This window comes from Entelurus aequoreus, linkage group LG03, assembly GCF_033978785.1.
Source record: "Entelurus aequoreus isolate RoL-2023_Sb linkage group LG03, RoL_Eaeq_v1.1, whole genome shotgun sequence".
Taxonomy (NCBI): domain Eukaryota; kingdom Metazoa; phylum Chordata; class Actinopteri; order Syngnathiformes; family Syngnathidae; genus Entelurus; species Entelurus aequoreus.
Window position 1 is genome coordinate 38,231,259 of NC_084733.1, and position 22,088 is coordinate 38,253,346.

At 37.5% G+C, this 22,088-nt stretch overlaps 1 protein-coding gene across 1 annotated transcript in view; it reads left to right on the plus strand.

The window, feature by feature from the left end:
- kif6 (kinesin family member 6) overlaps positions 1–22,088 on the plus strand; it is a 114,248-nt gene that overhangs the window by 59,760 nt on the left and 32,400 nt on the right. Inside the window, exons 14-15 of the mRNA XM_062041775.1 lie at positions 17,933–18,035; positions 18,268–18,323. Coding sequence (XP_061897759.1) covers positions 17,933–18,035; positions 18,268–18,323 — 159 coding nt within the window. The remainder of the gene's footprint in view (positions 1–17,932; positions 18,036–18,267; positions 18,324–22,088) is intronic.

The following is a 22,088-nucleotide window of genomic DNA, read 5'->3' on the forward strand; positions in this document are numbered from 1 at the left end:
AACGTAAATAACTAATCTGCAGGGCAATATGACAAAAAAACAACCCTGAAACATCTCTGGCAACGCATTTCGGGCAGTTTGTCCAAGTAGTGTTACTCTCTCTCCCCCCCCCCCCCCCCCCGTCTTTGTGGTCATGCAATGTGTAACTAATGATATAGAGTAAAAATTTATAAAATATAATCCTAATTCATCGAAATTAATGCACAGCAACCTCCGTGATTAATTACCTCTGCTAGAGAGTTCACATTTTTTTGCCAAAGTTCAAGAATAGTATGCACAAAATGAGTTTCTTTGAACATAGACAGAACAATATATTTTTATGGATGCATTTTGAGTCCAAGATATATATACAAGCACACTGCTGCTTTCTTATAGCATATACTTTATGCCACATTTCTTTGTCTGCCCCATTATTTAGCTGCTCAAAACCTAAATAGAAATGGTCACACTGTAATAAATCTCTTGAAAGGATCATGTCTCCTGTGATATCCTTCCTGGTGTACAATTTTTATCTTGGAAAGAGAAAAGTGTTGGCTAGAAAAGTTTGTAAAACGTTAGGACAGGACAGAGCTTTTCAACATCATTACAAGAGCCAACAAAAAGTTCTGTGTTTGAACCCGAGCAGTGCCAGGTACAACGTTTTAATGTGGAGTAAACATTTTTAAACATATTTCTTCTTCCATGCAAAAGCAATTACACTTAATGAAAACATCATCACTTCAGGTTCCCAGCACTGCTTTGTGACTGCTCACTGCAGTTAAATTGTGAGAATGAGACAAATGGATCTGACTAACAAAGTAGTTTATGGATTAAACAAATGTTTAGCAGATGTTGTGTCTTGTAAAGCTGACGGTCAGTTTTTCTTTGCTGGAGGACACAGATAGTTTGTGATGGATTAGATACTGTGAGCACAGCCAGGTGATTTACCTCCCTTGGAATGTGGGCAGCCCCTCAATAAGGTTACAGTACATGAAAATCTGAGTTTTCTCTTGCAGGTCTACCCAAGCAGTCATATCAGCTATTACAGCAATATACAGTATATTAGACCCATTATTATTTATTGCTGGTTAATTTAAGCTCTATGATACTTTCTGGAAAGTGAAGCAGAAAACACGACCAAATATTCCAGTATCTAAACATTTACAAATGACTTGGACAAGACCTCCACATTTCCACTCTGAACTGCCAAACACTGAACACAAGTACTACAATAAGTGGCATTTTTTTTAAAACAGACAATAAAAATGCTTAAAGATATTTACAATGTTACTTACTTAAGATATTCACAACGTTACTCTTAGTGAATATATATATATATATATATATATATGTATATATGAATATATATATATATATATATATATATATATATATATATATATATATATATATATATATATATATATATATATATATATATATATATATATATATATATATATATATATATATATATATACTTATATATGTGTATATATATAATGATTTAGTTAGGCAAAAGTCTGTTTTCCTCATTGTGACAGATTCCTTCCATGTGTCTTTGTGTCCTGAAATTAGAGCATCATTACATCCTCTCTAGGGGTTTACATTATAATCTGAATGGAAAACATGCAACATACGACATATTGACGGTGATGAAAATAGCAGAACAAGCAAATCCTGACTTCTTGTGGGCCAGTCAGTGTAATCTTAACCTTACCTTGAATGCAACAGGAATGCCGAGGTTACTGAGAGTTAAGCCATTCAAGCATTGAGACACGCTTCCTCGTCGGCGGCAGCATTTATTTGGCTTTTCCTGCATGATTTTGTCATAAGTGGATGATGATAAACCTGAGCCCGTGTCATAACTAGCTCAGTCGTAGCCACCGGGCAGTAGATTCTTATGAACCAGAAACTCATCACACTAAGGCTACGCTGCTGTCTGCCTTAACCGCAATTCCCCCATCTTATTTTTGTGTATCTCTGCCCAATGTGGTAAAAAGGCCAGCTGAAGGGTAATTGCTAACAGTGTGTCTGAAAGAGGAGCCTTTTAGGAAAATAAACACACATTTCAATCTGGTCCAGACAGATAAAGTTCGGCAAATCAATCATTCTGCAAATGGACAATAAGAACATTGTAAAGGATGTCGTGGAGCGATCATGTTGCATTTTTGTCTTTTAGAATGGTAGATCTAATACAGGACAAACATCTTAGTTGGTTTCACCTGGCTTCACTCATCGTTTGTCTTATTTAATGCTTCATAATATCCTCCACTGCAACAACTTCCATTTGATGACCTAAGGCAGTGCTCTCCAACCACTAAATCTCAGACCGTGGTCATGGCTGTTTGATAAAGCTGTTGGAATTTGGTTTTGTTCATTCTGGCTGTGCCAAATACTTGAGAAAAGTCAATAATTTAATACGAATCTCTTCTATTAATTTTGTGTACAACACATATAATACTGCTTTTACTGAAATGATCCTGTTCTGGTCTTCATCAGAAGAAATATACGCTGCAGTGTTGGTCCACCTACATAAATATACCTACTCCACATGAGACGCACATGATGGACATTAAAGTCCATGTAAATGATCCAGCTGCTCCATAATCAAATTAGTGTACTCAGGTCACTCCTGTCATTCTCCAAAACACTATGCATTGAGAATAGTCTTTTGTGTTCCAACCATAATAGTGACCCTGTGAACAAATTTTACACAAAGTTAGTTTTGGCAAATGCTCCTTAAAATGTGCAGTACCTGGTTTCAAATAAGGTTCTCATATTTCTAGCTTTTATTTTGTTGATGAATCCCTTTATTGGAAAAAAAAGTAGCAGGTGGTAATAGACCAACCAACAAACCTTGATATTGACTCGAAAGTCAACACTTATAACTAATTACTAACTACAATCTACTAAGGAGTGCCTCTAACGCTTCATTTGCTTTAATTTTGTTTTAGACCACGATGGGTAATAGCCTCAACATCAGTCAGGGGTTGGCCATACATCCTAAATATAAAGTCTTCCCAGAAGTGAGGAAGTTTCTATTGAACTTTTTACCACATCGTCTTTATGACCCTTAGTTGTCACACAAAGTCCAGTGCATATGGAGTCAGTTTATTCAAGCTTTGTCGTCAATTGCAAATTACACATCTGATGTATGCATTGAACTGAATGAATGAACTGCATCATCTAACCAAAGGGGCTCAGTTAGCTATACCGTATTACTCAGGAAAAACATTCAGACTAAACTTTAAGTTTGATGAAATGGATACACATGGTCAGCAGTAGATGACTGTCACCAGCAAATAGCGAAAAACAGTAATTGAGACACCCAATAAATATCTATTTTTAACACATAGCTTGCTCCCCCCAATCCAAATATTCCTGCTGACTTGACTTTGATGTTCTCCGATTGCACATTTGCAATAAGTACTCACCAGTCCCAGACTCGCCACTAATTAATTATACTGAAAGATAAACGATAAAACAAATGGGATTGGAGTCATGGCTGTCCAGCTAGCGGTACAACTGCTTCCATCTGTTGTGGGGCTTTCATCTCCATTTAAACGGCGGTACACGGCTCCGCTACACCCCAGGCTGTTGGGTCATCCTGGCTGGCTGTTGGGGAAGCCGTTTTTCAAAGCCGCGTCCACATAATCTACACTGCTTGCCTTTTGTCATTCCAGTACGATTTCTGATCAAAGATTAACTTGTGTTCACCTCACTGCATCCATTGAGGCCAGATTTTGAATAATATTAGGCATAGAAGCTATTTCTTGTACAGCAACACACAGACGGCACCGCCATCTTGGATTGACATCATGTTACAAGTAATTGTAAGTATGCTGTCAATGCTTTATTATCACATATTTTATGGTGAATGGGATATTTTCTGCTTTAAAATAAATTATGTATTTGTGGCAAAAAGGAAATTGGAAAAGAAAAGAATTGGGATATGCGTTGTTCAAGTGTACACATACTGTACCACAATTAGGGACACAGTTTTCTTTCAAAGTCGGTAACCTAGAATACATTATTACCTCCACAAGAGGTGACATACCTGTATTTCTTTGTGTTAAGTTAGTTTGTTAGTTGGCCTCATTACTCAAAAGGTTATGGGTGGATTATGCAATTTTTTAAAGGAAATGTCAGAACTGGGATAAGGAAGAAGTGATGAGATTTTGGTGGTGAGCCGCATCATTTCTACTACGTCAGGTTACTACGAGGCTGAACTTGACTGTGTCTGTATGCTACCGGCCATGCCTCCACCCACAAAGACAAACAGAGTAGATGACTGACAAAAGGGTTCACTCTGTGCATTACAAACACACCCAGGTGCTAACATGGAGTGAACACTCTTGCAGCTTGTTTAGAAGCGACACACGAAGAAAACAAACATGTACAGACATAGCAGTGTATTTATTATTTGATTCACTGGGGTTTGTTTGTTTGTCTGGCCGTTGTATTAGTTAAGAAACGTAGTTTAAAAATATTTGGGCGGATTTTTTTAAACTTTCAGGAAATGTCAGGAATAATATAGAAGACAAGTGATTGGATTTTTTTTTTTTTTATGATTATGGAAGATATTGCCTGGCAGAGGTCTGCGCTCTCAGAGTGCTTTTTTAGTTATTATTTGTATTGTATGTATTTATTTATTTATTTTCAAATGAGTTGTATTATAGTGTGAGTGCACTGCAAATAACCTGCATGATCTATATCCTTTTGGCATTATGTTGGATTTTATGATCCGAGGCAACATTACTCCTGATCACAGACTGTACAAAGAAGTGAAGTGAAGTGAATTATATTTATAAAGCGCTTTTCTCCAGCGAATCAAAGCGCTTTACATAATGAAACCCATTATCTACATCTTGAAGCTACATTTAAACCAGTGTGGGTGGCAGTGGGAGCAGGTGGGTAAAGTGTCTTCCCCAAGGACAAATCGGCAGTGACTTGGATGGCGGAAGCAGGGATCGAACTTGAAACCCTCAAGTTGCTGGCACGGCCGCTCTACCAACCGAGCCACGCCACTCCGAGACTTAGTTACATTCGGTTTTCCTACAGCTCTTTACAGTATATTGTTGTTAACTTCGCTGTTTTAGTTGCTACTTTCTCGTCAACTCTGATACTGCCATTACATGTGTCTTTCGCCATTACATGTCCCCTTGGGAATCTAGTTTTCTCACACGTCATGTTTTTTTTTTGCTTTGCTAACTGTACACTGAAAACATCAAACTACATCAACTAGTCATAAGACAGGAACTTGATAATATTCTGGGAAAAAAACAATTTTAATCAACAACAGTTTAAAGCTCTGTATTTTTCAAGGTGTAGTCTTCTAATCAGCGATTGTGTCATATAACTAAGTTTTGGCTTTCTCTTTTACCCATACAATGGTCAAACTTTTTAAAAAAATGGTCTGGCACCATTGTGTTATATGGTCTCGTGAAATAACACCCATTGGGCCGTGAACCACTTAGAAACTAAGCAGAGTTATACATGTAAATTAGCTCATTGGTCGTTACGTTGTGCTAATTCAAAGCAAATGCTTTAAATTACCATTTGAATGTTTTTTCCAGCCTCGACGGGTCATTGGATGGTTATATCTCAATTAACATTTCATGATGCATCTAAAAGGCTCCATTGTTACTGCAGTGTAACAGATGTCCCCTGTTGTAAAACTGTAAATGTAAGGATGATGACCTTTCCATGAAAATCATTCTTGCAATAATTCGCTCCATTCTTTCCATAGACATCATTTTACGTCCTGCTCCTAACTTTGCCAATACATAAAACATGCCCAGAATTGAGTTCATTTTCTTTCTAATGACCACAGTGGAAGTAATATGCACTCATTACAAAATTAGTATAAAAGAATATGATTTTTATTGCATCCCTTTTACCAGGGATCCCCAAACTACGGCGGACGTCCCAAGTTAAAAAAATGTTTTTATTTATGTATTTATATAAATACATATAGCTGTTAAAAAATAAAATAAATAAAAATATTTTTATTTTTTATTTGTCCTGTCCAGATGCTCAGGCAAATTGTTGATGTACAAACCCCGTTTCCATATTAGTTGGGAAATTGTGTTGGATAAATATAAACGGAATACAATGATTTGAAAATCCTTTTCAATCCATATTCAATTGAATGCACTACAAAGACAAGATATTTGATGTTCAAACTCATAAACTTTTTTTTTTTTTTGCAAATAATAATTAACTTAGAATTTCATGGCTGCAACACATGCCAAAGTAGTTGGGAAAGGGCATGTTCACCACTGTGTTACATGGCCTTTCCTTTTAACAACACTCAGTAAACGTTTGGGAACTGAGGAGACACATTTTTTAAGCTTCTCAGGTGGCATTATTTCCCATTCTTGCTTGATGTACAGCTTAAGTTGTTCAACAGTCCGGGGGTCTCCGTTGTGGTATTTTAGGCTTCATAATGCGCCACACATTTTCAACGGGAGACAGGTCTGGACTACAGGCAGGCCAGTCTAGTATCCGCACCGCACTCTTTTACTATGAAGCCACGTTGATGTAACACGTGGCTTGGCATTGTCTTGCTGAAATAAGCAGGGGCGTCCATGGTAACGTTGCTTGGATGGCAACATATATTGCTCCAAAACCTGTATGTACCTTTCAGCATTAATGGCGCCTTCACAGATGTGTAAGTTACCCATGTCTTGGGCACTAATACACCCCCTATAACAATCCGGATGGTTCTTTTCCTCTTTGGTCCGGAGGACACGACGTCCACAGTTTCCAAAAACAATTTGAAATGTGGACTCGTCAGACCACAGAACACTTTTCCACTTTGTATCAGTCCATCTTAGATGAGCTCAGGCTCAGCGAAGCCGACTGCGTTTCTGGGTGTTGTTGATAAACGGTTTTCGCCTTGCATAGGAGAGTTTTAACTTGCACTTACAGATGTAGCGACCAACTGTAGTTACTGACAGTGGGTTTCTGAAGTGTTCCTGAGCCCATGTGGTGATATCCTTTACACACTGATGTCGCTTGTTGATGCAGTACAGCCTGAGGGATCGAAGGTCACGGGCTTAGCTGCTTACGTGCAGTGATTTCTCCAGATTCTCTGAACCCTTTGATGATATTACGGACCGTAGATAGTGAAATCCCTAAATTCCTTGCAATAGCTGGTTGAGAAAGGTTTTTATTAAACTGTTCAACAATTTGCTCACGCATTTGTTGACAAAGTGGTGACCCTCGCCCCATCCTTGTTTGTGAATGACTGAGCATTTCATGGAATCTACTTTTAGACCCAATCATGGCACCCACCTGTTCCCAATTTGCCTGTTCACCTGTGGGATGTTCCAAATAAGTGTTTGATGAGCATTCCTCAACTTTATCAGTATTTATTGCCACCTTTCCCAACTTCTTTGTCATGTGTTGCTGGCATCAAATTCTAAAGTTAATGATTATTTGCAAAAAAAAATAATTTTTTATCAGTTTGAACATCAAATATGTTGTCTTTGTAGCATATTCAACTGAATATGGGTTGAAAATGATTTGCAAATCATTGTACTCCGTTTATATTTACATCTAACACAATTTCCCAACTCATATGGAAACGGGGTTTGTAGATGCCCATATCTGCTATACAGATCTACTTTAGAATAGAGAAGTGTGGGATACTTCTCTTGTTGTTACGACCGGGTCGCATGGGTTTGTTCTTCCTGGATGCAAATAGCCGAATCCGGACAGGACTTGCAGGTAAGGACATGATTTAATAGTAAATTAACACAAAACAGTTACAAAACAGAAAACAAACCGACGGAATAAGGTGCCGATCGCACCTGAAGCTAAGGCTACTACTTAGCACAGACTAGGGATCACTAGCTGGGGCTTGGAGACAAGCAAAACTAACGTAACAGTAGCGTGACGCAAATAAAGAAGCCAGACCGACTGACTGGCAAAGGCAGGCTTAAATAATGTCAGTGATTACAAACAGGTGCGCGTCCTCAACACAAGAGGCAGGTGAAACTAATAAGTAGCCATGGTAACAAACTCAGAGGTGCATAAACAGGAACTAAAGGAGTCCAAAACTAACAGAAAACACAAGTGACTCTAAAAACTTAAACAGACTACGACCGGGCAGCGGATCATAACACTTGTTGCCTTATGTGTATTTGACTTTATTAAATGTTTGGATAGAGTCTATTAAACAAACCCAGTTTTCTTGTAAGTAATATAGATCTTTATCAGAGCTGTTTATCTATGTTATGGAGTAAGGTAGTTAATTAAAGAACTAGCACTCAATGGATTTTGAATCAAGAATCGATACCGAATCGAACTTACACTTGTGAAGGACATAATGTCATGGCTCTCTTGAGTTTCTAATAATTTCTCCAACTCTTATTTTTTTGTGTAGAGTGATTGGAGCACATACTTGTTGGTCAAAAAAAACATTCATGAAGTTTGGTTCTTTTATGAATTTATTATGGGTCTACTGAAAATGTGACCAAATCTGCTGGGTCAAAAGTATACATACAGCAATGTTAATATTTGGTTACATGTCCCTTGGCAAGCTTCACTGCGATAAGGCGCTTTTGGTAGCCATCCACAAGCTTCTGGCAAGCTTCTGGTTGAATTTTTGACCACTCCTCTTGACAAAATTGGTGCAGTTCAGCTAAATGTGTTAGTTTTCTGACATGGACTTGTTTCTTCAGCTTTTAAGTCAGGACTTTGGAAGGGACAGAAGTAGAGTCTCAAAACACAAGTACATTTTATAATAACACCACAAGAAGATGCTAGATTTTTTGCCAGTTGTTTTTAATAAAAAAAAGTCTGTTAACACTCAAAAAAATCTCGACAAAGTAAATTGTACAAAAAGCAGCAACAATTGAAAATGTGGCGATACGACAGAAACATATATATTACTACTAATTCATAATAACAGATTAGCTTTGAATGTATGTATACATTTTTTTAGCCTTTTTAAAGAAAATCATATCATCATAGCAAATTATGCAAATTACTCAATGATGTCATGGTGACCACGCCTTCACCGCCACAGGTGTCTTGGCAGTTTAGGGGAAACCCTGACATGTATGTTTGTATCTATATATGCATGTTTATATATATATGTATATATATATATATATATATATATATATATATATATATATATATATATATATATATATATATATATATATATATATATACATATATACATATATATATATATATATATATATATATATATATATATATATATATATACATATATACAGTATATATATATATATATATATATATATATACATATATATATATATATATATATATATACAGTATATATATATATATATATATATATATATATATATATATATATATATATATATATATATGTATGTATATATATATGTGTATGCATATACGTGTATATATATATATGTCTATATATATATATATATATATATATATATATATATATATATATATATTTATATATATATATATATATATGTATGCATATATGTGTATATATATATTTATATGTATGCAAATACGTGTATACATATATATATATATATATATATATATATATATATATATATATATATATATATATATATATATATATATATATATATATATATATATATATATATATATATATATATATATATGTATGCATATATGTTGGGATGCAATTGTATCAAAATCTCACGGGACGATATTATCACGGTATTAAGGCCGCAGTACGATATTATTGTGGTATATGTCCAAAACATTTTTTTTAAATGTTATAGTGTGTAAAATGAAGTAGCAGGAATGTTTAAGATAACACACTTACTGTAATTGAACACAAATAATAAGCTGACATTTTCTAATCATATTTATTACTACAAACATGTATTGTTGAAGTGCAAAGAATTGTGCAGGAACATCCACTGTTTCAAGAAAATATTTTTTTTTTATTTCAGTTGAGTGTCTTTAAAGTGACAGTGTAAAGATCCAGTGTAAAACAATATTCTTCAGTTTAATGTCTTTCAACTTTTACTTTCTGAGAATCAGTGTCCTCCACAGTGGACATCTTTCATATTTGTTTCCAAAATGCTGTTTCTCAAAAAGTTTACTAACAATATAACCCTTCATAATGTAAATACCTCATAAACTGATGTTTAGCTTTTCTGGCTTCAAATATATTTTTTGTTTGACTGTTTATGAAGTAGCGACTCTAAGGTGTACACTGTCTTCCGCCCGAGTGCAGATAGGCCCCAGCCCCCCCACCCCGCAACATCGGGAGAGACAAGAGGTAGAAAATAGATGATGGATTGAGGATTTATTCAGTAGTTTGTCAGTTTACTCATATTTTCCCGCAGTGTACAGTTTTGCTTTGGTGATTATCTCCGTGCGGTGCGACGTAACCCGCTGGATTTGTGTTGGCTTAAAAATGCTTGAGACGAAAGTGGGACGCTTTGCTTTGCAGAATGCAGATTTTCTTACCTCGGCCAAAGAGGTTTATGTTTTTGCCAAGGCTTGTTTGTGTGTTTGTCAGCAACATAACTAAAACAGTTTAGGATAGATTTTGATGACATATTCAGAAAATGTCCAAAAAAACTATTTCTGTCATTTTACGAAAACAGTACACTTTGTGCTTACAACATTCTATGCCCCCCACCTCTGTGCAGAGGATTCTGGTAGATGTAGCTTATCAGTCAAAAGGTTTGGGGACCCCTGCTTTGTATGTTGCAGACTAAACTAGTTTCCTTTCAGGTTGATTTATTTTCATGTCACGTAAGCACAAATAAATGTATGCTCTCAATGTGCTTCAGATTGTTTTAAAAGCTAATGAATTTACAGGGTGTTCTTGTAGTAAGTAATTCAGGTCGTATTAGGCTTTTAGGGCTGACAGGAGACTTGAGACGTCAAGACTTACATCTTACTGTAAACTCTGCTAGCATGTAATGAGATGCTGATGGGTCTACCAGGCCTTCTGCACGTGTCTGTGAACTAGGCTGCGTTAGTCTTCCTGTCCAGTCAGACAACCACAATAGAAACATACCCAAAATGGTTTCTCCTTCTTAGTCAATTAGGTAGGTTCTTGCCTTTTGCACACAATAAAAAGTGTTAGTCGTGATGAATTAAGGAAGTTGAATCCTCATACTTCACAATGGTGTTTTTTATCCTGTAAAGGTGTGGTAAATGTTGCAAACACTCAAAAAAAAGTCCAAATACATTCCTCTCCTGTGGTATGTCACCATTTGGTGCATGGAAAAGAGTTAGAGGAGAATTAGGAAATTGAGCCGTGTGATATCATTACCCCACAAATTATGTTAGCACAACATGAAAAGACGTCATATCGCTCAAAAATATTCCTGGAATGTTGCTCTTTTAGTGCATTTCCCTCAAGAAACCCCTTAGATTTGTTGAGGTTGGCTCTTGCAACAGATGCCTGTGAGTTCGCAGCTGGGTTTAATCAAAACTTTCCAAAAATAACGAGACTGAATTCCCAACTGTCTAAATCCCACATGAGTAACTGTCCTCTGAAAGTCTGGATTGTCGCATAAGTCAACATGTTTCAACAAAAGGCTTGGAATCTATCAAAAATCAAGTGTGAAACTGTTTTCCGTGACACTAGAGAAGTTGCCAAATTATACGTATGTCATTGCATCCATCCATCTGTCGACATTCTACCGTTTATTCTGTTCTAGGTTACAGGCTTGACTTTAAACGAAAGGAAGTCTTTCACAGGACATTTACCATTCTGTATAGCTCACGATGACTGCACAGAAGTCAGCCGAGTGAACCACCACACTCTCAATGACCATGTCATCACAGTAATTATTATTATTAGTTCTGTGCATTGCGTTTTTTACACCTGGTCACTCACACAGAAACACCTCCCCCAAATGTATCCACACCTGCTACTAAAACGTACACAAAAAAATAATGGTTTAACCGTGCTTAGCTTGTTGGTCAATACAATTACTTCTACTGCCAGTTATTACTGATAACCAACACAGAACAAAATAGACATCTACATATGAATAATGGGTCCCAGTCTTGACCAAAGTCCATATTTTAGTGAATGTTTTTACACTTTGAACACAATATAAAGTGCTATACAGTAATGTATATCAAACAAACCTGCTCAGTGGCCTTGTGGTTAGAGTGTCTGCCCTGAGATCGGTAGGTCGTGAGTTCAAACCCCGTCCGAGTCATACCAAAGACTATAAAATTGGGACCCATTACCTCCCTGCTTGGCACTCAGCATCAAGGGTTGGAATTGAAATTGATTCCCGGGCACAGCCACCGCTGCTGCTCACTGCTCCCCTCACCTCCCAGGGGGTGGAACAAGGGGATGGGTCAAATGCAGAAGGTAATTTCACCACACCGAGTGTGTGTGTGACTATCAGTGGTACTTTAACTTTAAACATGGATGGATCAACTTTCTCTGTTATAAAAAAAAAGTTGAAACAACAACTAACTGCTGTATGCTCTGCTCTGCAAAAACACACACAGAGGAGTCACAATGGTGCCCCCTCACAAACAAATTCACAAAAATTCTTTACTCCAACAACCATATTGCTACAATGATAAATGTATGAAAAAGTCAAATGCACACACATTAACAACGTCAGAGAACTGACGAGAAAGGAGCAGACAGAGGGAGAGAAAAGGAATAGGGTGGGGGTTGGGGGAGAGCGGAGCCGTACGTGTCTGTGTGTTTGTGCTTTGGATGAGAGGCCGCTCCAGAACAAGAGAAGAGAGTGTGTTTTCCTCCGCTGCAATATTATTTGGTTCTGGCATATTTTCCCAGAAAAGACCGGTTTCATCACAATCAAAACTTGATGTGGTTACTTACTGTGCTGTGGTCATGCTTGTGAGTGCCATGAATGTACTCCACGCAAATAGTCCTTTTTTTTTTTAAACTCCTCTGTGGTTCCCTCCTTATGTCCACGCTGGTCTGTTGAGATTTTGGGACTCTTATTGAGTTAGCAATATGGACAAAACTTGTCAAAAGGCGAAAAAACACAGAAAAGAGTGTTGAGACGTGACGTCTCCTGGCAGAAAGTGAAGTGGAAGGTTCCTCCTTCCCAATATTGTTTCTTCCTACTTTCTTGCCTGCAGGCACCTGAATGAAGCATTCGTACACAGAGACATGGTTCGCACACACAGGCATATTTGGCTTTATCTAAAAATGTGTAAATCGAAAAGTTCACATATAGAGGGGTTCGGAAATCAAGGTTCCACTGTATTCATGGATGTTAAAGGGGAACTGCACTTTTTTTTGCCTATCTTTCACAATCTTTATTAAGGGGCAAGTCCACGTTTTTTGTGTTTTTGTTTTTTGCATTCTAATAATCGAGTAATAATCGGCTTCTTCTAGGTGGCAAGCAATGCAGCTAATGGGAGCAATCTATTCTTCTTCTAAATCGCTCTAAAATTGCATCCAAAACAATACTTAATTTACTTCATGCCATAATCTGTATAATAACCAAGTTGTAGCAACATTGTTATTGTCTGAGCAAACACTGAGGAACTGTTTTTGTGGCGTTGTAACACATGGCCTTGTGACAGCATGCTACTGACTGAAAAACATCAACAATCATACTACAGTGTCTGTAAAGTATTAGCCCACATTTCATGTTTTGTTTGTACCCAACTAGCTCAACAACTTATGTAATTTTACTAACAAGCATGATGTGCTGCAGGTATCACGATTAATATTATAGTGACTCACTCGATGGACATTTGTCCGTTTTGTCCGGCTGCCTGGGGGCGTTCTTTCCAGCTCATTTTGGGTAAGCACTCCATTTTTGTCGACATAGCTTGGCTCCAAGCTCCACATTTACCATCAAGTCACGCCGATTATGACTCACTCGGCTTCTGTTTGCTCTAATGTTTCTCCTTCTTTTTGCGCTTGCTAAGCTTCTATCAAATCAAATCACATCAAACTTTATTTATAAGCACTTTTCCTACACAGGCACGTGGCAAATACAAAGTGCTGTACAAAAAAAATAACAATAGAAGAAGAGAAGAAAACATATACACATACATTCACACACGGCACTGAGGATTTGAGGCGTCCACACTGGAGAATAACTAAAATTAATGCCATTTTAAAAAGGCAGAGTACAGCGTACACCCTGGACAAGTCGCCACCTCATTGCAGGGCCAAAACAGATAGACATACAACATTGACTCTCACATTCACACACTAAGGCCAATTTAGTGTTGCCAATCAACCTATCTCCAGGTGCATGTCTTTTGAGGCGGTAGAAAACCGGAGTACCCGGAGGGAACCCACGCAGTCACGGGGAGAACATGCAAACTCTACACAGAAAGAACCCAAGCCTGGGGATCGAACCCAAGACCTTCTTATTGTGAGGTACACGCACTAACACCGTTTCCACCGTGCCGCCCCATATGATAAAATATATGTAAGAATTTAAATGTGAATAATATAAATATTACACCAATAAGTTAATTTAAAAAATAACATTGAAGGAATAATAGTATAAATATTAATGATTAAGATAGAAAACAATACAATATAATAATACAATTATTTAAAAGCCTGATTAAAAAGGTGTGACTTTAGCCTTTTTTTTTTAATGCTCTCTGCAGTCCTGAGGCTCTTTGGCAGGCTTTTCCACAGGTGGGGGCCATTGTGGCTAAATGCTGCCTCACCGTGGGCCTTTGTTCTGGTATTTGGTAAAGCTAAAAGGCCAGTGCCAGAGGACCTCAAGATCTGCAGGGGTTGATAGGGTGAAAGCAGGTCAGATAAGAAGGTGCAAGGCCATTAAGACATTTAAAAACTAACAACAGAACTTTAAAATCAAAAGCAGTTCATCCTTTGTATAGTCAGGTTCAAAAAGATAAGCTTGTGAATCCTCATTTGTCCAAAAATAGCCATCTTCGTCATCTATTACAAAGTCTGCAATGTTTAGAACACACACGAGTTTGTTGCCCGAAGTCGGAAGTGCATTTTTATGGGAACGGAAATAAATGCGCTGAGGAAATAAGTTGCGGTTGAGGAAATAAGTTTTGTTTGCTTAAAATTACCAAAATATGTTAAATATTGGACATATTACATATTGTTATGAACGTGTCTGTTGTATAAATATATATATAAATATATATATATATCCTTGCAGTGTGTATCTCAAACTACGGAGTGCTTTGAAGGCTACATGGTGACTCCCATTAGCCACATTTGCAAACATTGTTTTCTGTCTTCAGAAAACATCACAAAACCTTGCAACCTTTCCCTGTTTAAAAAAAAAAAAATCATAGCATTAGATTAGATTAGATAGTACTTTATTAATCCCCGAGGGGAAATTCGATTTTCAGCACAAACCCGTTCAAGATTAGACAAACAAACAGTGTACAGGGTTACAGAACAGGAACCCTGAGGGGTCACCACAAGGCGCCCAGTAAAAGATGGGAAAAATGTAGGAGCCCAGTCTAGAGTGGGAAAAAACCTCCATAGCAAAGCACATATAAATATTACAACATACATCTCGAGACTTGCAACAGAGGGGAGAGAGTGGGGGCTACGGTGGCAGGCTGCGGCTCTTCAGGCACTGCCCATCCGTCCATCACCCCTAAGGGATTCGCGTCAAGGACGTTGGATGGGGGGTGGGGTATGTGTGTGTGGCGTATATTTTTTGTGGATGCATGTGTGTGTGTAAGCCTGCCACGTGTGTCTGTTCCGCGGCCTTGGTGTTCTTGCCAGTCAGTCCAAAGTCAAAAACAACAGGTGTGTGTCCATGAGAGACAAGAAGGGACTTTGTTGTGTCTTCGCCGCACTGTCCTTCGAGAGAGTCTCGAAGCCAGGGAAACAATCCAAGTTAAAATGTTTTGTATGCGAGTGAAAATAAAATTTGCTTTTCACTCTAAATTGTCTGACTGGTCCTCAAATTCATCCTGCGAGGCAGACAGCCCGATGTTATCCAAATCACAAGAGTGTCCACAGTTCTTCCCGCATCCTCCAATCATTTGTGGCAGCTTTGGGGTACTTTGAAGACAGCCAGCAACGTCCAATTTGTCGATAAACCAGAGCAACGCTTACTCCAATCAGCAGATGTCCTGTTGTCATAATTCCTAATAAGTGGATATCTTCACGTCCTCGACTGTAAGGGGTGCCAGGCACGCGGCACTCCTTCTTCCCCCAAGATTCCGTCGTGTGTCCAGCAACAACCGCTCCGTCAAGACAAGCAGGTTCCCCCAAACCCAAGATCTTGTCAATTTCATTGAGGCCAGTTAATTAGTTCCAATGTTTACATTTGGAGGGCAGTGTAAAAGGCAACAAGAAAGTTAAGACAAGAAAAGACAAAGAAGCAAGCAGGAGAGATAAAAACAGTAAATAAATCTTTTTAAACTGTTGTTTTTAACTCTCACCTTGGTGGAGGTCTGCACTCTACCTTATGTATTATTATACATACAGTATATCTACATTGTTTTTAATTTATATATATATATATATTTTTTGTATATATATATATATATATATATATATATATATATATATATATATATATATATATATATATATATATATATATATATATATATATATATATATATATACATGTATGTACAGTGTATATATAGATATATGTATATGTATATATAAATATATATATACAGTCAAACCCATGTTAGAGGCCATTTGTCTATGTCACTTGCCAAAAGCGGCCACAAAAATTTCCCCTGCAGAAAAAAGTAGTGTTATATACTTTGTCTATAGCAACCACCTGCTTAATGTGGCCAGCGGCCACTCATTTTGCATCCCAAAACAGTTTTTTGACTCCGGATAGCGGCCACCGATATCAAAATTTGCCATACCACGGTCCGTGAAATTTCCCAACCTAGGGGTCGCGAGCAGCCAGACCATGCAGCCACGCCGAGACTCGGCAAGTCTCATCGAAGCTCCCCTAAGTTTTGGACAGTTGACTAATCCCCAATAGTCTGGCATGAATGGAAAACAGCATACTATTCACGTGAGCAACAATGAGCAGCCTCATATTCAAGAGCACTGTTCATGCATAGAAAGCTTGACAAACTGTATTTTAGAAACGGTTTACTACAATTCCTGATACATGTACACGTACATGTATACGTAGTTGTTTAAAGGTCAACATGTACGGAAATTCAATATGAGGGACAGCCAGCGTATAGTGGCCACCTACCTGCCTTTAGTGGTGTTTCCTATGAGTGGCCACGATAGACCGGTTTGGCTGAATTCATAAATTGTCTTGCATATTGTGAAATAGCATATTGAGTTAACTGAACTTGTGTGCGACAAATGATTTTTAATGCTAAAAGTACAAAAAAGCATATTTTTAATGTGATCATTTATTAGAAAACAATTACAAATAAATAAAATACTGTCTTTACACCTTATACTTTGTATTTACTTTTATTTTCAATTAGATTACATATTAGAGTAAAACAATAAATTATGTTGCTGTACGCATAAATCTTTTAAACGCATATGTTTACAACTTTAATAAAAGTAGTAGTTAAACTATATTATGAGCTCATTAAAAAGCAACTGCCAGCAGGAGGTTTAGTCCGAGCTGATGTCCTTTCCTTACATCTAGTAAATTGCCAAATTTGGGGAGAGTGGAAGTCTTCTATATGTTGCTGACTTGTTCACGATAAATGTTCTTATATACAGTATGTCTGTCTTGTGTTTACTGGAAGACATGAACGTCTTTTATTTTTGTAATTAGGTTTCAGTGGGAAGTCGGCAATGTCAGTGGGGTGCTGGCTCACATCTGGGAGCCAGACTGAAATTGGGTATACCTGGGGCTGTGGAAACTACTCAAAACTTGCTGAGGCTTCATACTTGATAGATTTATGTCTAAAGGGTGGAAAGCAATCAGCTTGGGTGGGCAGACATTGCACTGTAGTTAATGTGTGTTTGACCTGAGTATTCACACAACATTTTTGTTGTTGTTAGGGCCACAGCTGTCAATGGGAAAGCAAGAGGCCTTTGAAACCTTTATCACAGACCATGATGACCATCCCATCATTGAAAACAACAGGAGCCTACTCAAAGAGAGGTATACATTATCAAGGTGAATGATATCAGAAACAAGATGGACAGGGCATCTGAGGTCAAAAGCTCAAATCCCGACAGGTTATTTGGACTGTTGCTTATTGAAGACATTTACATTTTCATTTAAAAGTACTGAGTTTTTAAAGATGATCGATATATATTATGTTTTGCTGCAATGTATATGAAATAATATGTGTAATAAGTAAAAAGTACCAGAAATACATTTCTTGTTACAGATCTGCACAGGCCAGAAAACTTGGGGACCAACTTCAAGACACCAAACAAAAAATTAGTAAGTTCTCTGTGGATGCATTGATGTCGTTTAATTAAACGGTAAACCTTATATTACGGACCATAATACTACAATGCTGCACGCTTTTAGCATTGTTTCCCAGTCTCTGCTTTACTGCATAAGTCCAATTAATTTCTGCCCTCAGTCTTTTTTGGAATTATCTGTATCTCTGGTTAAGTTATCCCGGAAAACTATTTATCCTGCGACAGGTTAAAAGTTATGCGTATGCATGTCTGCTTTTACCTAATGCTTGGCGCAACATTAAGGCAAAGAACTTGACTTTGTCGCTAAATTTAGTGACATTTTGGACCCCATAAAGGACTTGGCACCAAAGACAAAACTAGCGACTAGTTATAAAGTGTTGCTAGTATTGGTCTGTAAGTGTGAGGTTTTTCTTCTGACTTTCCTCCATTGAGTGACAGGCAGAGAAGCAAATAGTGGGCGTGTTGTTTATTAAGTTGACTGTGTGCAGTTCTAAAACCAGCTGAAACTTTGAGGTAATTACAGTTAACAAGTAATCTAAGTGGACCACATTTCAATCAGTATTCCACACTTGTTTCATTGTCTGACAATAGACAGTTAAAATAAGTGACAGAAAACTATAATCTAGGAATTCTGCTGTTTTAAAATACTGTCTACTGTATGTGTACTGATAGATGGGGAGAAAAATTAGAAATTAGCAACTTTTCATGTAAACTTAAGATCATTAATTTCTAATGCAAGTAGTTGTCAACAGAATGACATGCGAACAGTGACCACAGGGAAGAGAAAAATAGGCAGTGAAAACTTTTATTTGAACCACTGTTGAACCAAATGTATTTAAAAAGGCTTGACAGGTTGATTAAGCAACAAAATGGTGGTCAGTAATAGACAGTTTCAAATGTGTGTTGTCCTCTTATTACAGGAGTGAATGACAATGTCAGGAAGACATTCTAAATTCAAAAGTCAGTGGATGGAAGACCCCCAGTTCAGGGACAGTCGGCTAGGAGAGGTGTTAGGATATATGCACAGGGCATACTACAAGTTTGTAGAAAGTCTTGTGATGTTGGCAACATTGGGTTGTCAACTCTAAAGAGTCATGTGGAAGGGCAAGGCTACTTCAAGACAGGAGAAGGAATTAGCTGTACAGCCAACAAAGAACCACAAACGGCCACATAAAGTGTCAGCCATGTGGCTGTGTTTGTTTTATGATACAATTATTGTAATTATTTTTCACGGATAAGTCATAGACTGCACATCAAATGTCTTGAGTAATAAACAGAAACAGTCTATGTAAATGCAATTTACAACTGCGGAAAATAACACTTCCAAACAATGACAGTGACGGGGGACTGTATAAGTGCATGACGTGATAACTTCTAACAGCTGAAGATCCCCTGGAAAAAGTCCTGGAAAAAGGAATGGGAACCCTGGAACTTATATGACAAAAAAGTAGGCAATTTAGACATTACATTAACATGCAACAGAACAAAGACCCACTGTGGATGACAAAAGTAATGCAAAATGAATAGAACAAGACACTCTGTAGACATATTATTAAGAATGGCTCTAGGCAAGCAGACTATCCTCTGTCAATGGAAATGCAAAAGGCTATGATAATTAATAACAACATTATTAGGTAGATTTCAAAACCAATAACTTACATCACTAATTTATAATGATGTAAAGGCACGGCATCCACATGGTTCAGTGTGTATCTCGGTATCACAGTACGGCTCATTTTCGGTACAGTTAAGTGTACAAAATACAGACCAAAAAACTACTTAGCTTTCGTATAAACAGCAAAAGAAGGATGTTACAGTGCAAATCAAACATTTAACCCAGATTGGATACTCATTTACAGTATATAAATTTTTTCCCTCTGGAAGCACCAATTTAGTCTGTCTCATATGTTAAAGACAGTAGCTAAGTAAAGCTAAAATGTAGAAAGACAATCACCTAGTTCAAATACGCCGCCACCCCTTTACAGTGAGGAAGGGAACCTTCGCGCCTCTCCATATGATATTTCTCTATATTTTATTGTAGCAATAATGATGTCACACTTACGTTTGTACATTAAATATATTACACATGCTGTAGAAAGTCATGGAGTACAATGAATATTTCCGCAAACATACCGGCAATGTGCTGACTGGAGAAGAAAACCTACCTCCTTTGCTTACTAGGCTGAGAGGTAAGAATAGCCACAACATCATCTCAGGTTTCTGCCCTGCATTTTATCAGCAAATAAGCATATTATGATTTTTCTTTTCTACATTTAAAACAATTCCTTATCGTCTACATCATGTGTAATGGTGGTGCTTTGGTCAACATTTTGCATAGGTTTTGTTTTACAGACCATCTTCAAGCCGCTTTGTGACTCTTCACATTGCGCCGTTTTGTTTTGAGTGGTCTTATTTACGTGCCGGAATCCTCCTCTTGGCCAAGCCCCTTTTGACTGTGTCTCCACCCTGTCAGCCATGTTGTAATTTTTAGCGCTTCCATATTGAGTCAACTGACAGATATACATTTAAACGATACGCTACTTTGTAGAAGAAGTGGCAACAGCGGAGGATTTTAGCATGCATGTGCATGTACGAGCCAGTCTGCCCCACAACAAAAGGATAGGGAAAAATAATTAACTTATTGACTACAAATTTAGTTCACAACTGAATACAAATGGCGGACTCAGGCAAAGTGCTTTGGGTTAAACCTCTACTATGTATGGCGATATCCACTGATGTAACTAAGGCAAAATACTTCACTAAAGTCTCAAATTCCAAACGGCTCATCTGGAGCAGGTTTGGAAGAAGGCAAGATTGTTTTATAAATATATCCGCTATTTCTCCATAGTTTGATTTCAAAATTTCAGGACTTATGGGAATCCCAAATACACAAAAACAGGTACCAACATGTATGAAAAGTTGGTTTTGCATGATAAGGCCCCTAAAAGTAAAAAAAAAAATTAGCTGTATAGTTAGAATTATACAGAATATAAATAATAAATATAATACAAACCCCGTTTCCATATGATTTGGGAAATTGTGTTAGATGTAAATATAAACGGAATACAATGATTTGCAAATCCTTTTCAACCCATATTCAATTGAATGCACTACAAAGACAAGATATTTGATGTTCAAACTCATAAACTTTATTTATGGAAATGGGGTTTGTAGATGCATAACAAAGTTCACACAGACAAACATGAACACGTCACTGCAGGAGACGTGGGAGTGGCTGTGCAAGGACAACAACGCAACATCAGGACCATTATCTGCTTCTTTGTGCGAGGAGGAACAGGAGAAGCATTGACAGAGCCCTACAAAATAACTTCCAGCAAGCCACTATTGTGCCTGGTTCTGCTCAAACTGTCAGAAACAGACTATATTAGTTATGAACATCCTACAGCCTGACTGGACTTTGCTAGAGAACACCAGGATTTTCGATTCGCCATTGGCGCCCTATGGTCTTCACAGATGAGAGCAGGTTCAAATTGAGTATGTTACGAACGTGGCAGAGATGTGTGTGGACGTTCTGCTGCTTGCAACGTCCTATTGCATAACAGGTTTGGCGGTGGATCAGCGATGGACTGGGAATGCATAAGCCCTTTAAAGTTCAGGAACTTTTGGTTCCTGGAACTTCTGGTTCCTGTAGAAGTGTGTGGTTTGTATTCCCACTGCATTTCACAGTTAAGGGTCGTTTATACAAATCCGGCTGATGACGTATGGAGGGATGGTTTACTATATTTCTATACTGATACCATGTAAATAAACGGACAATATT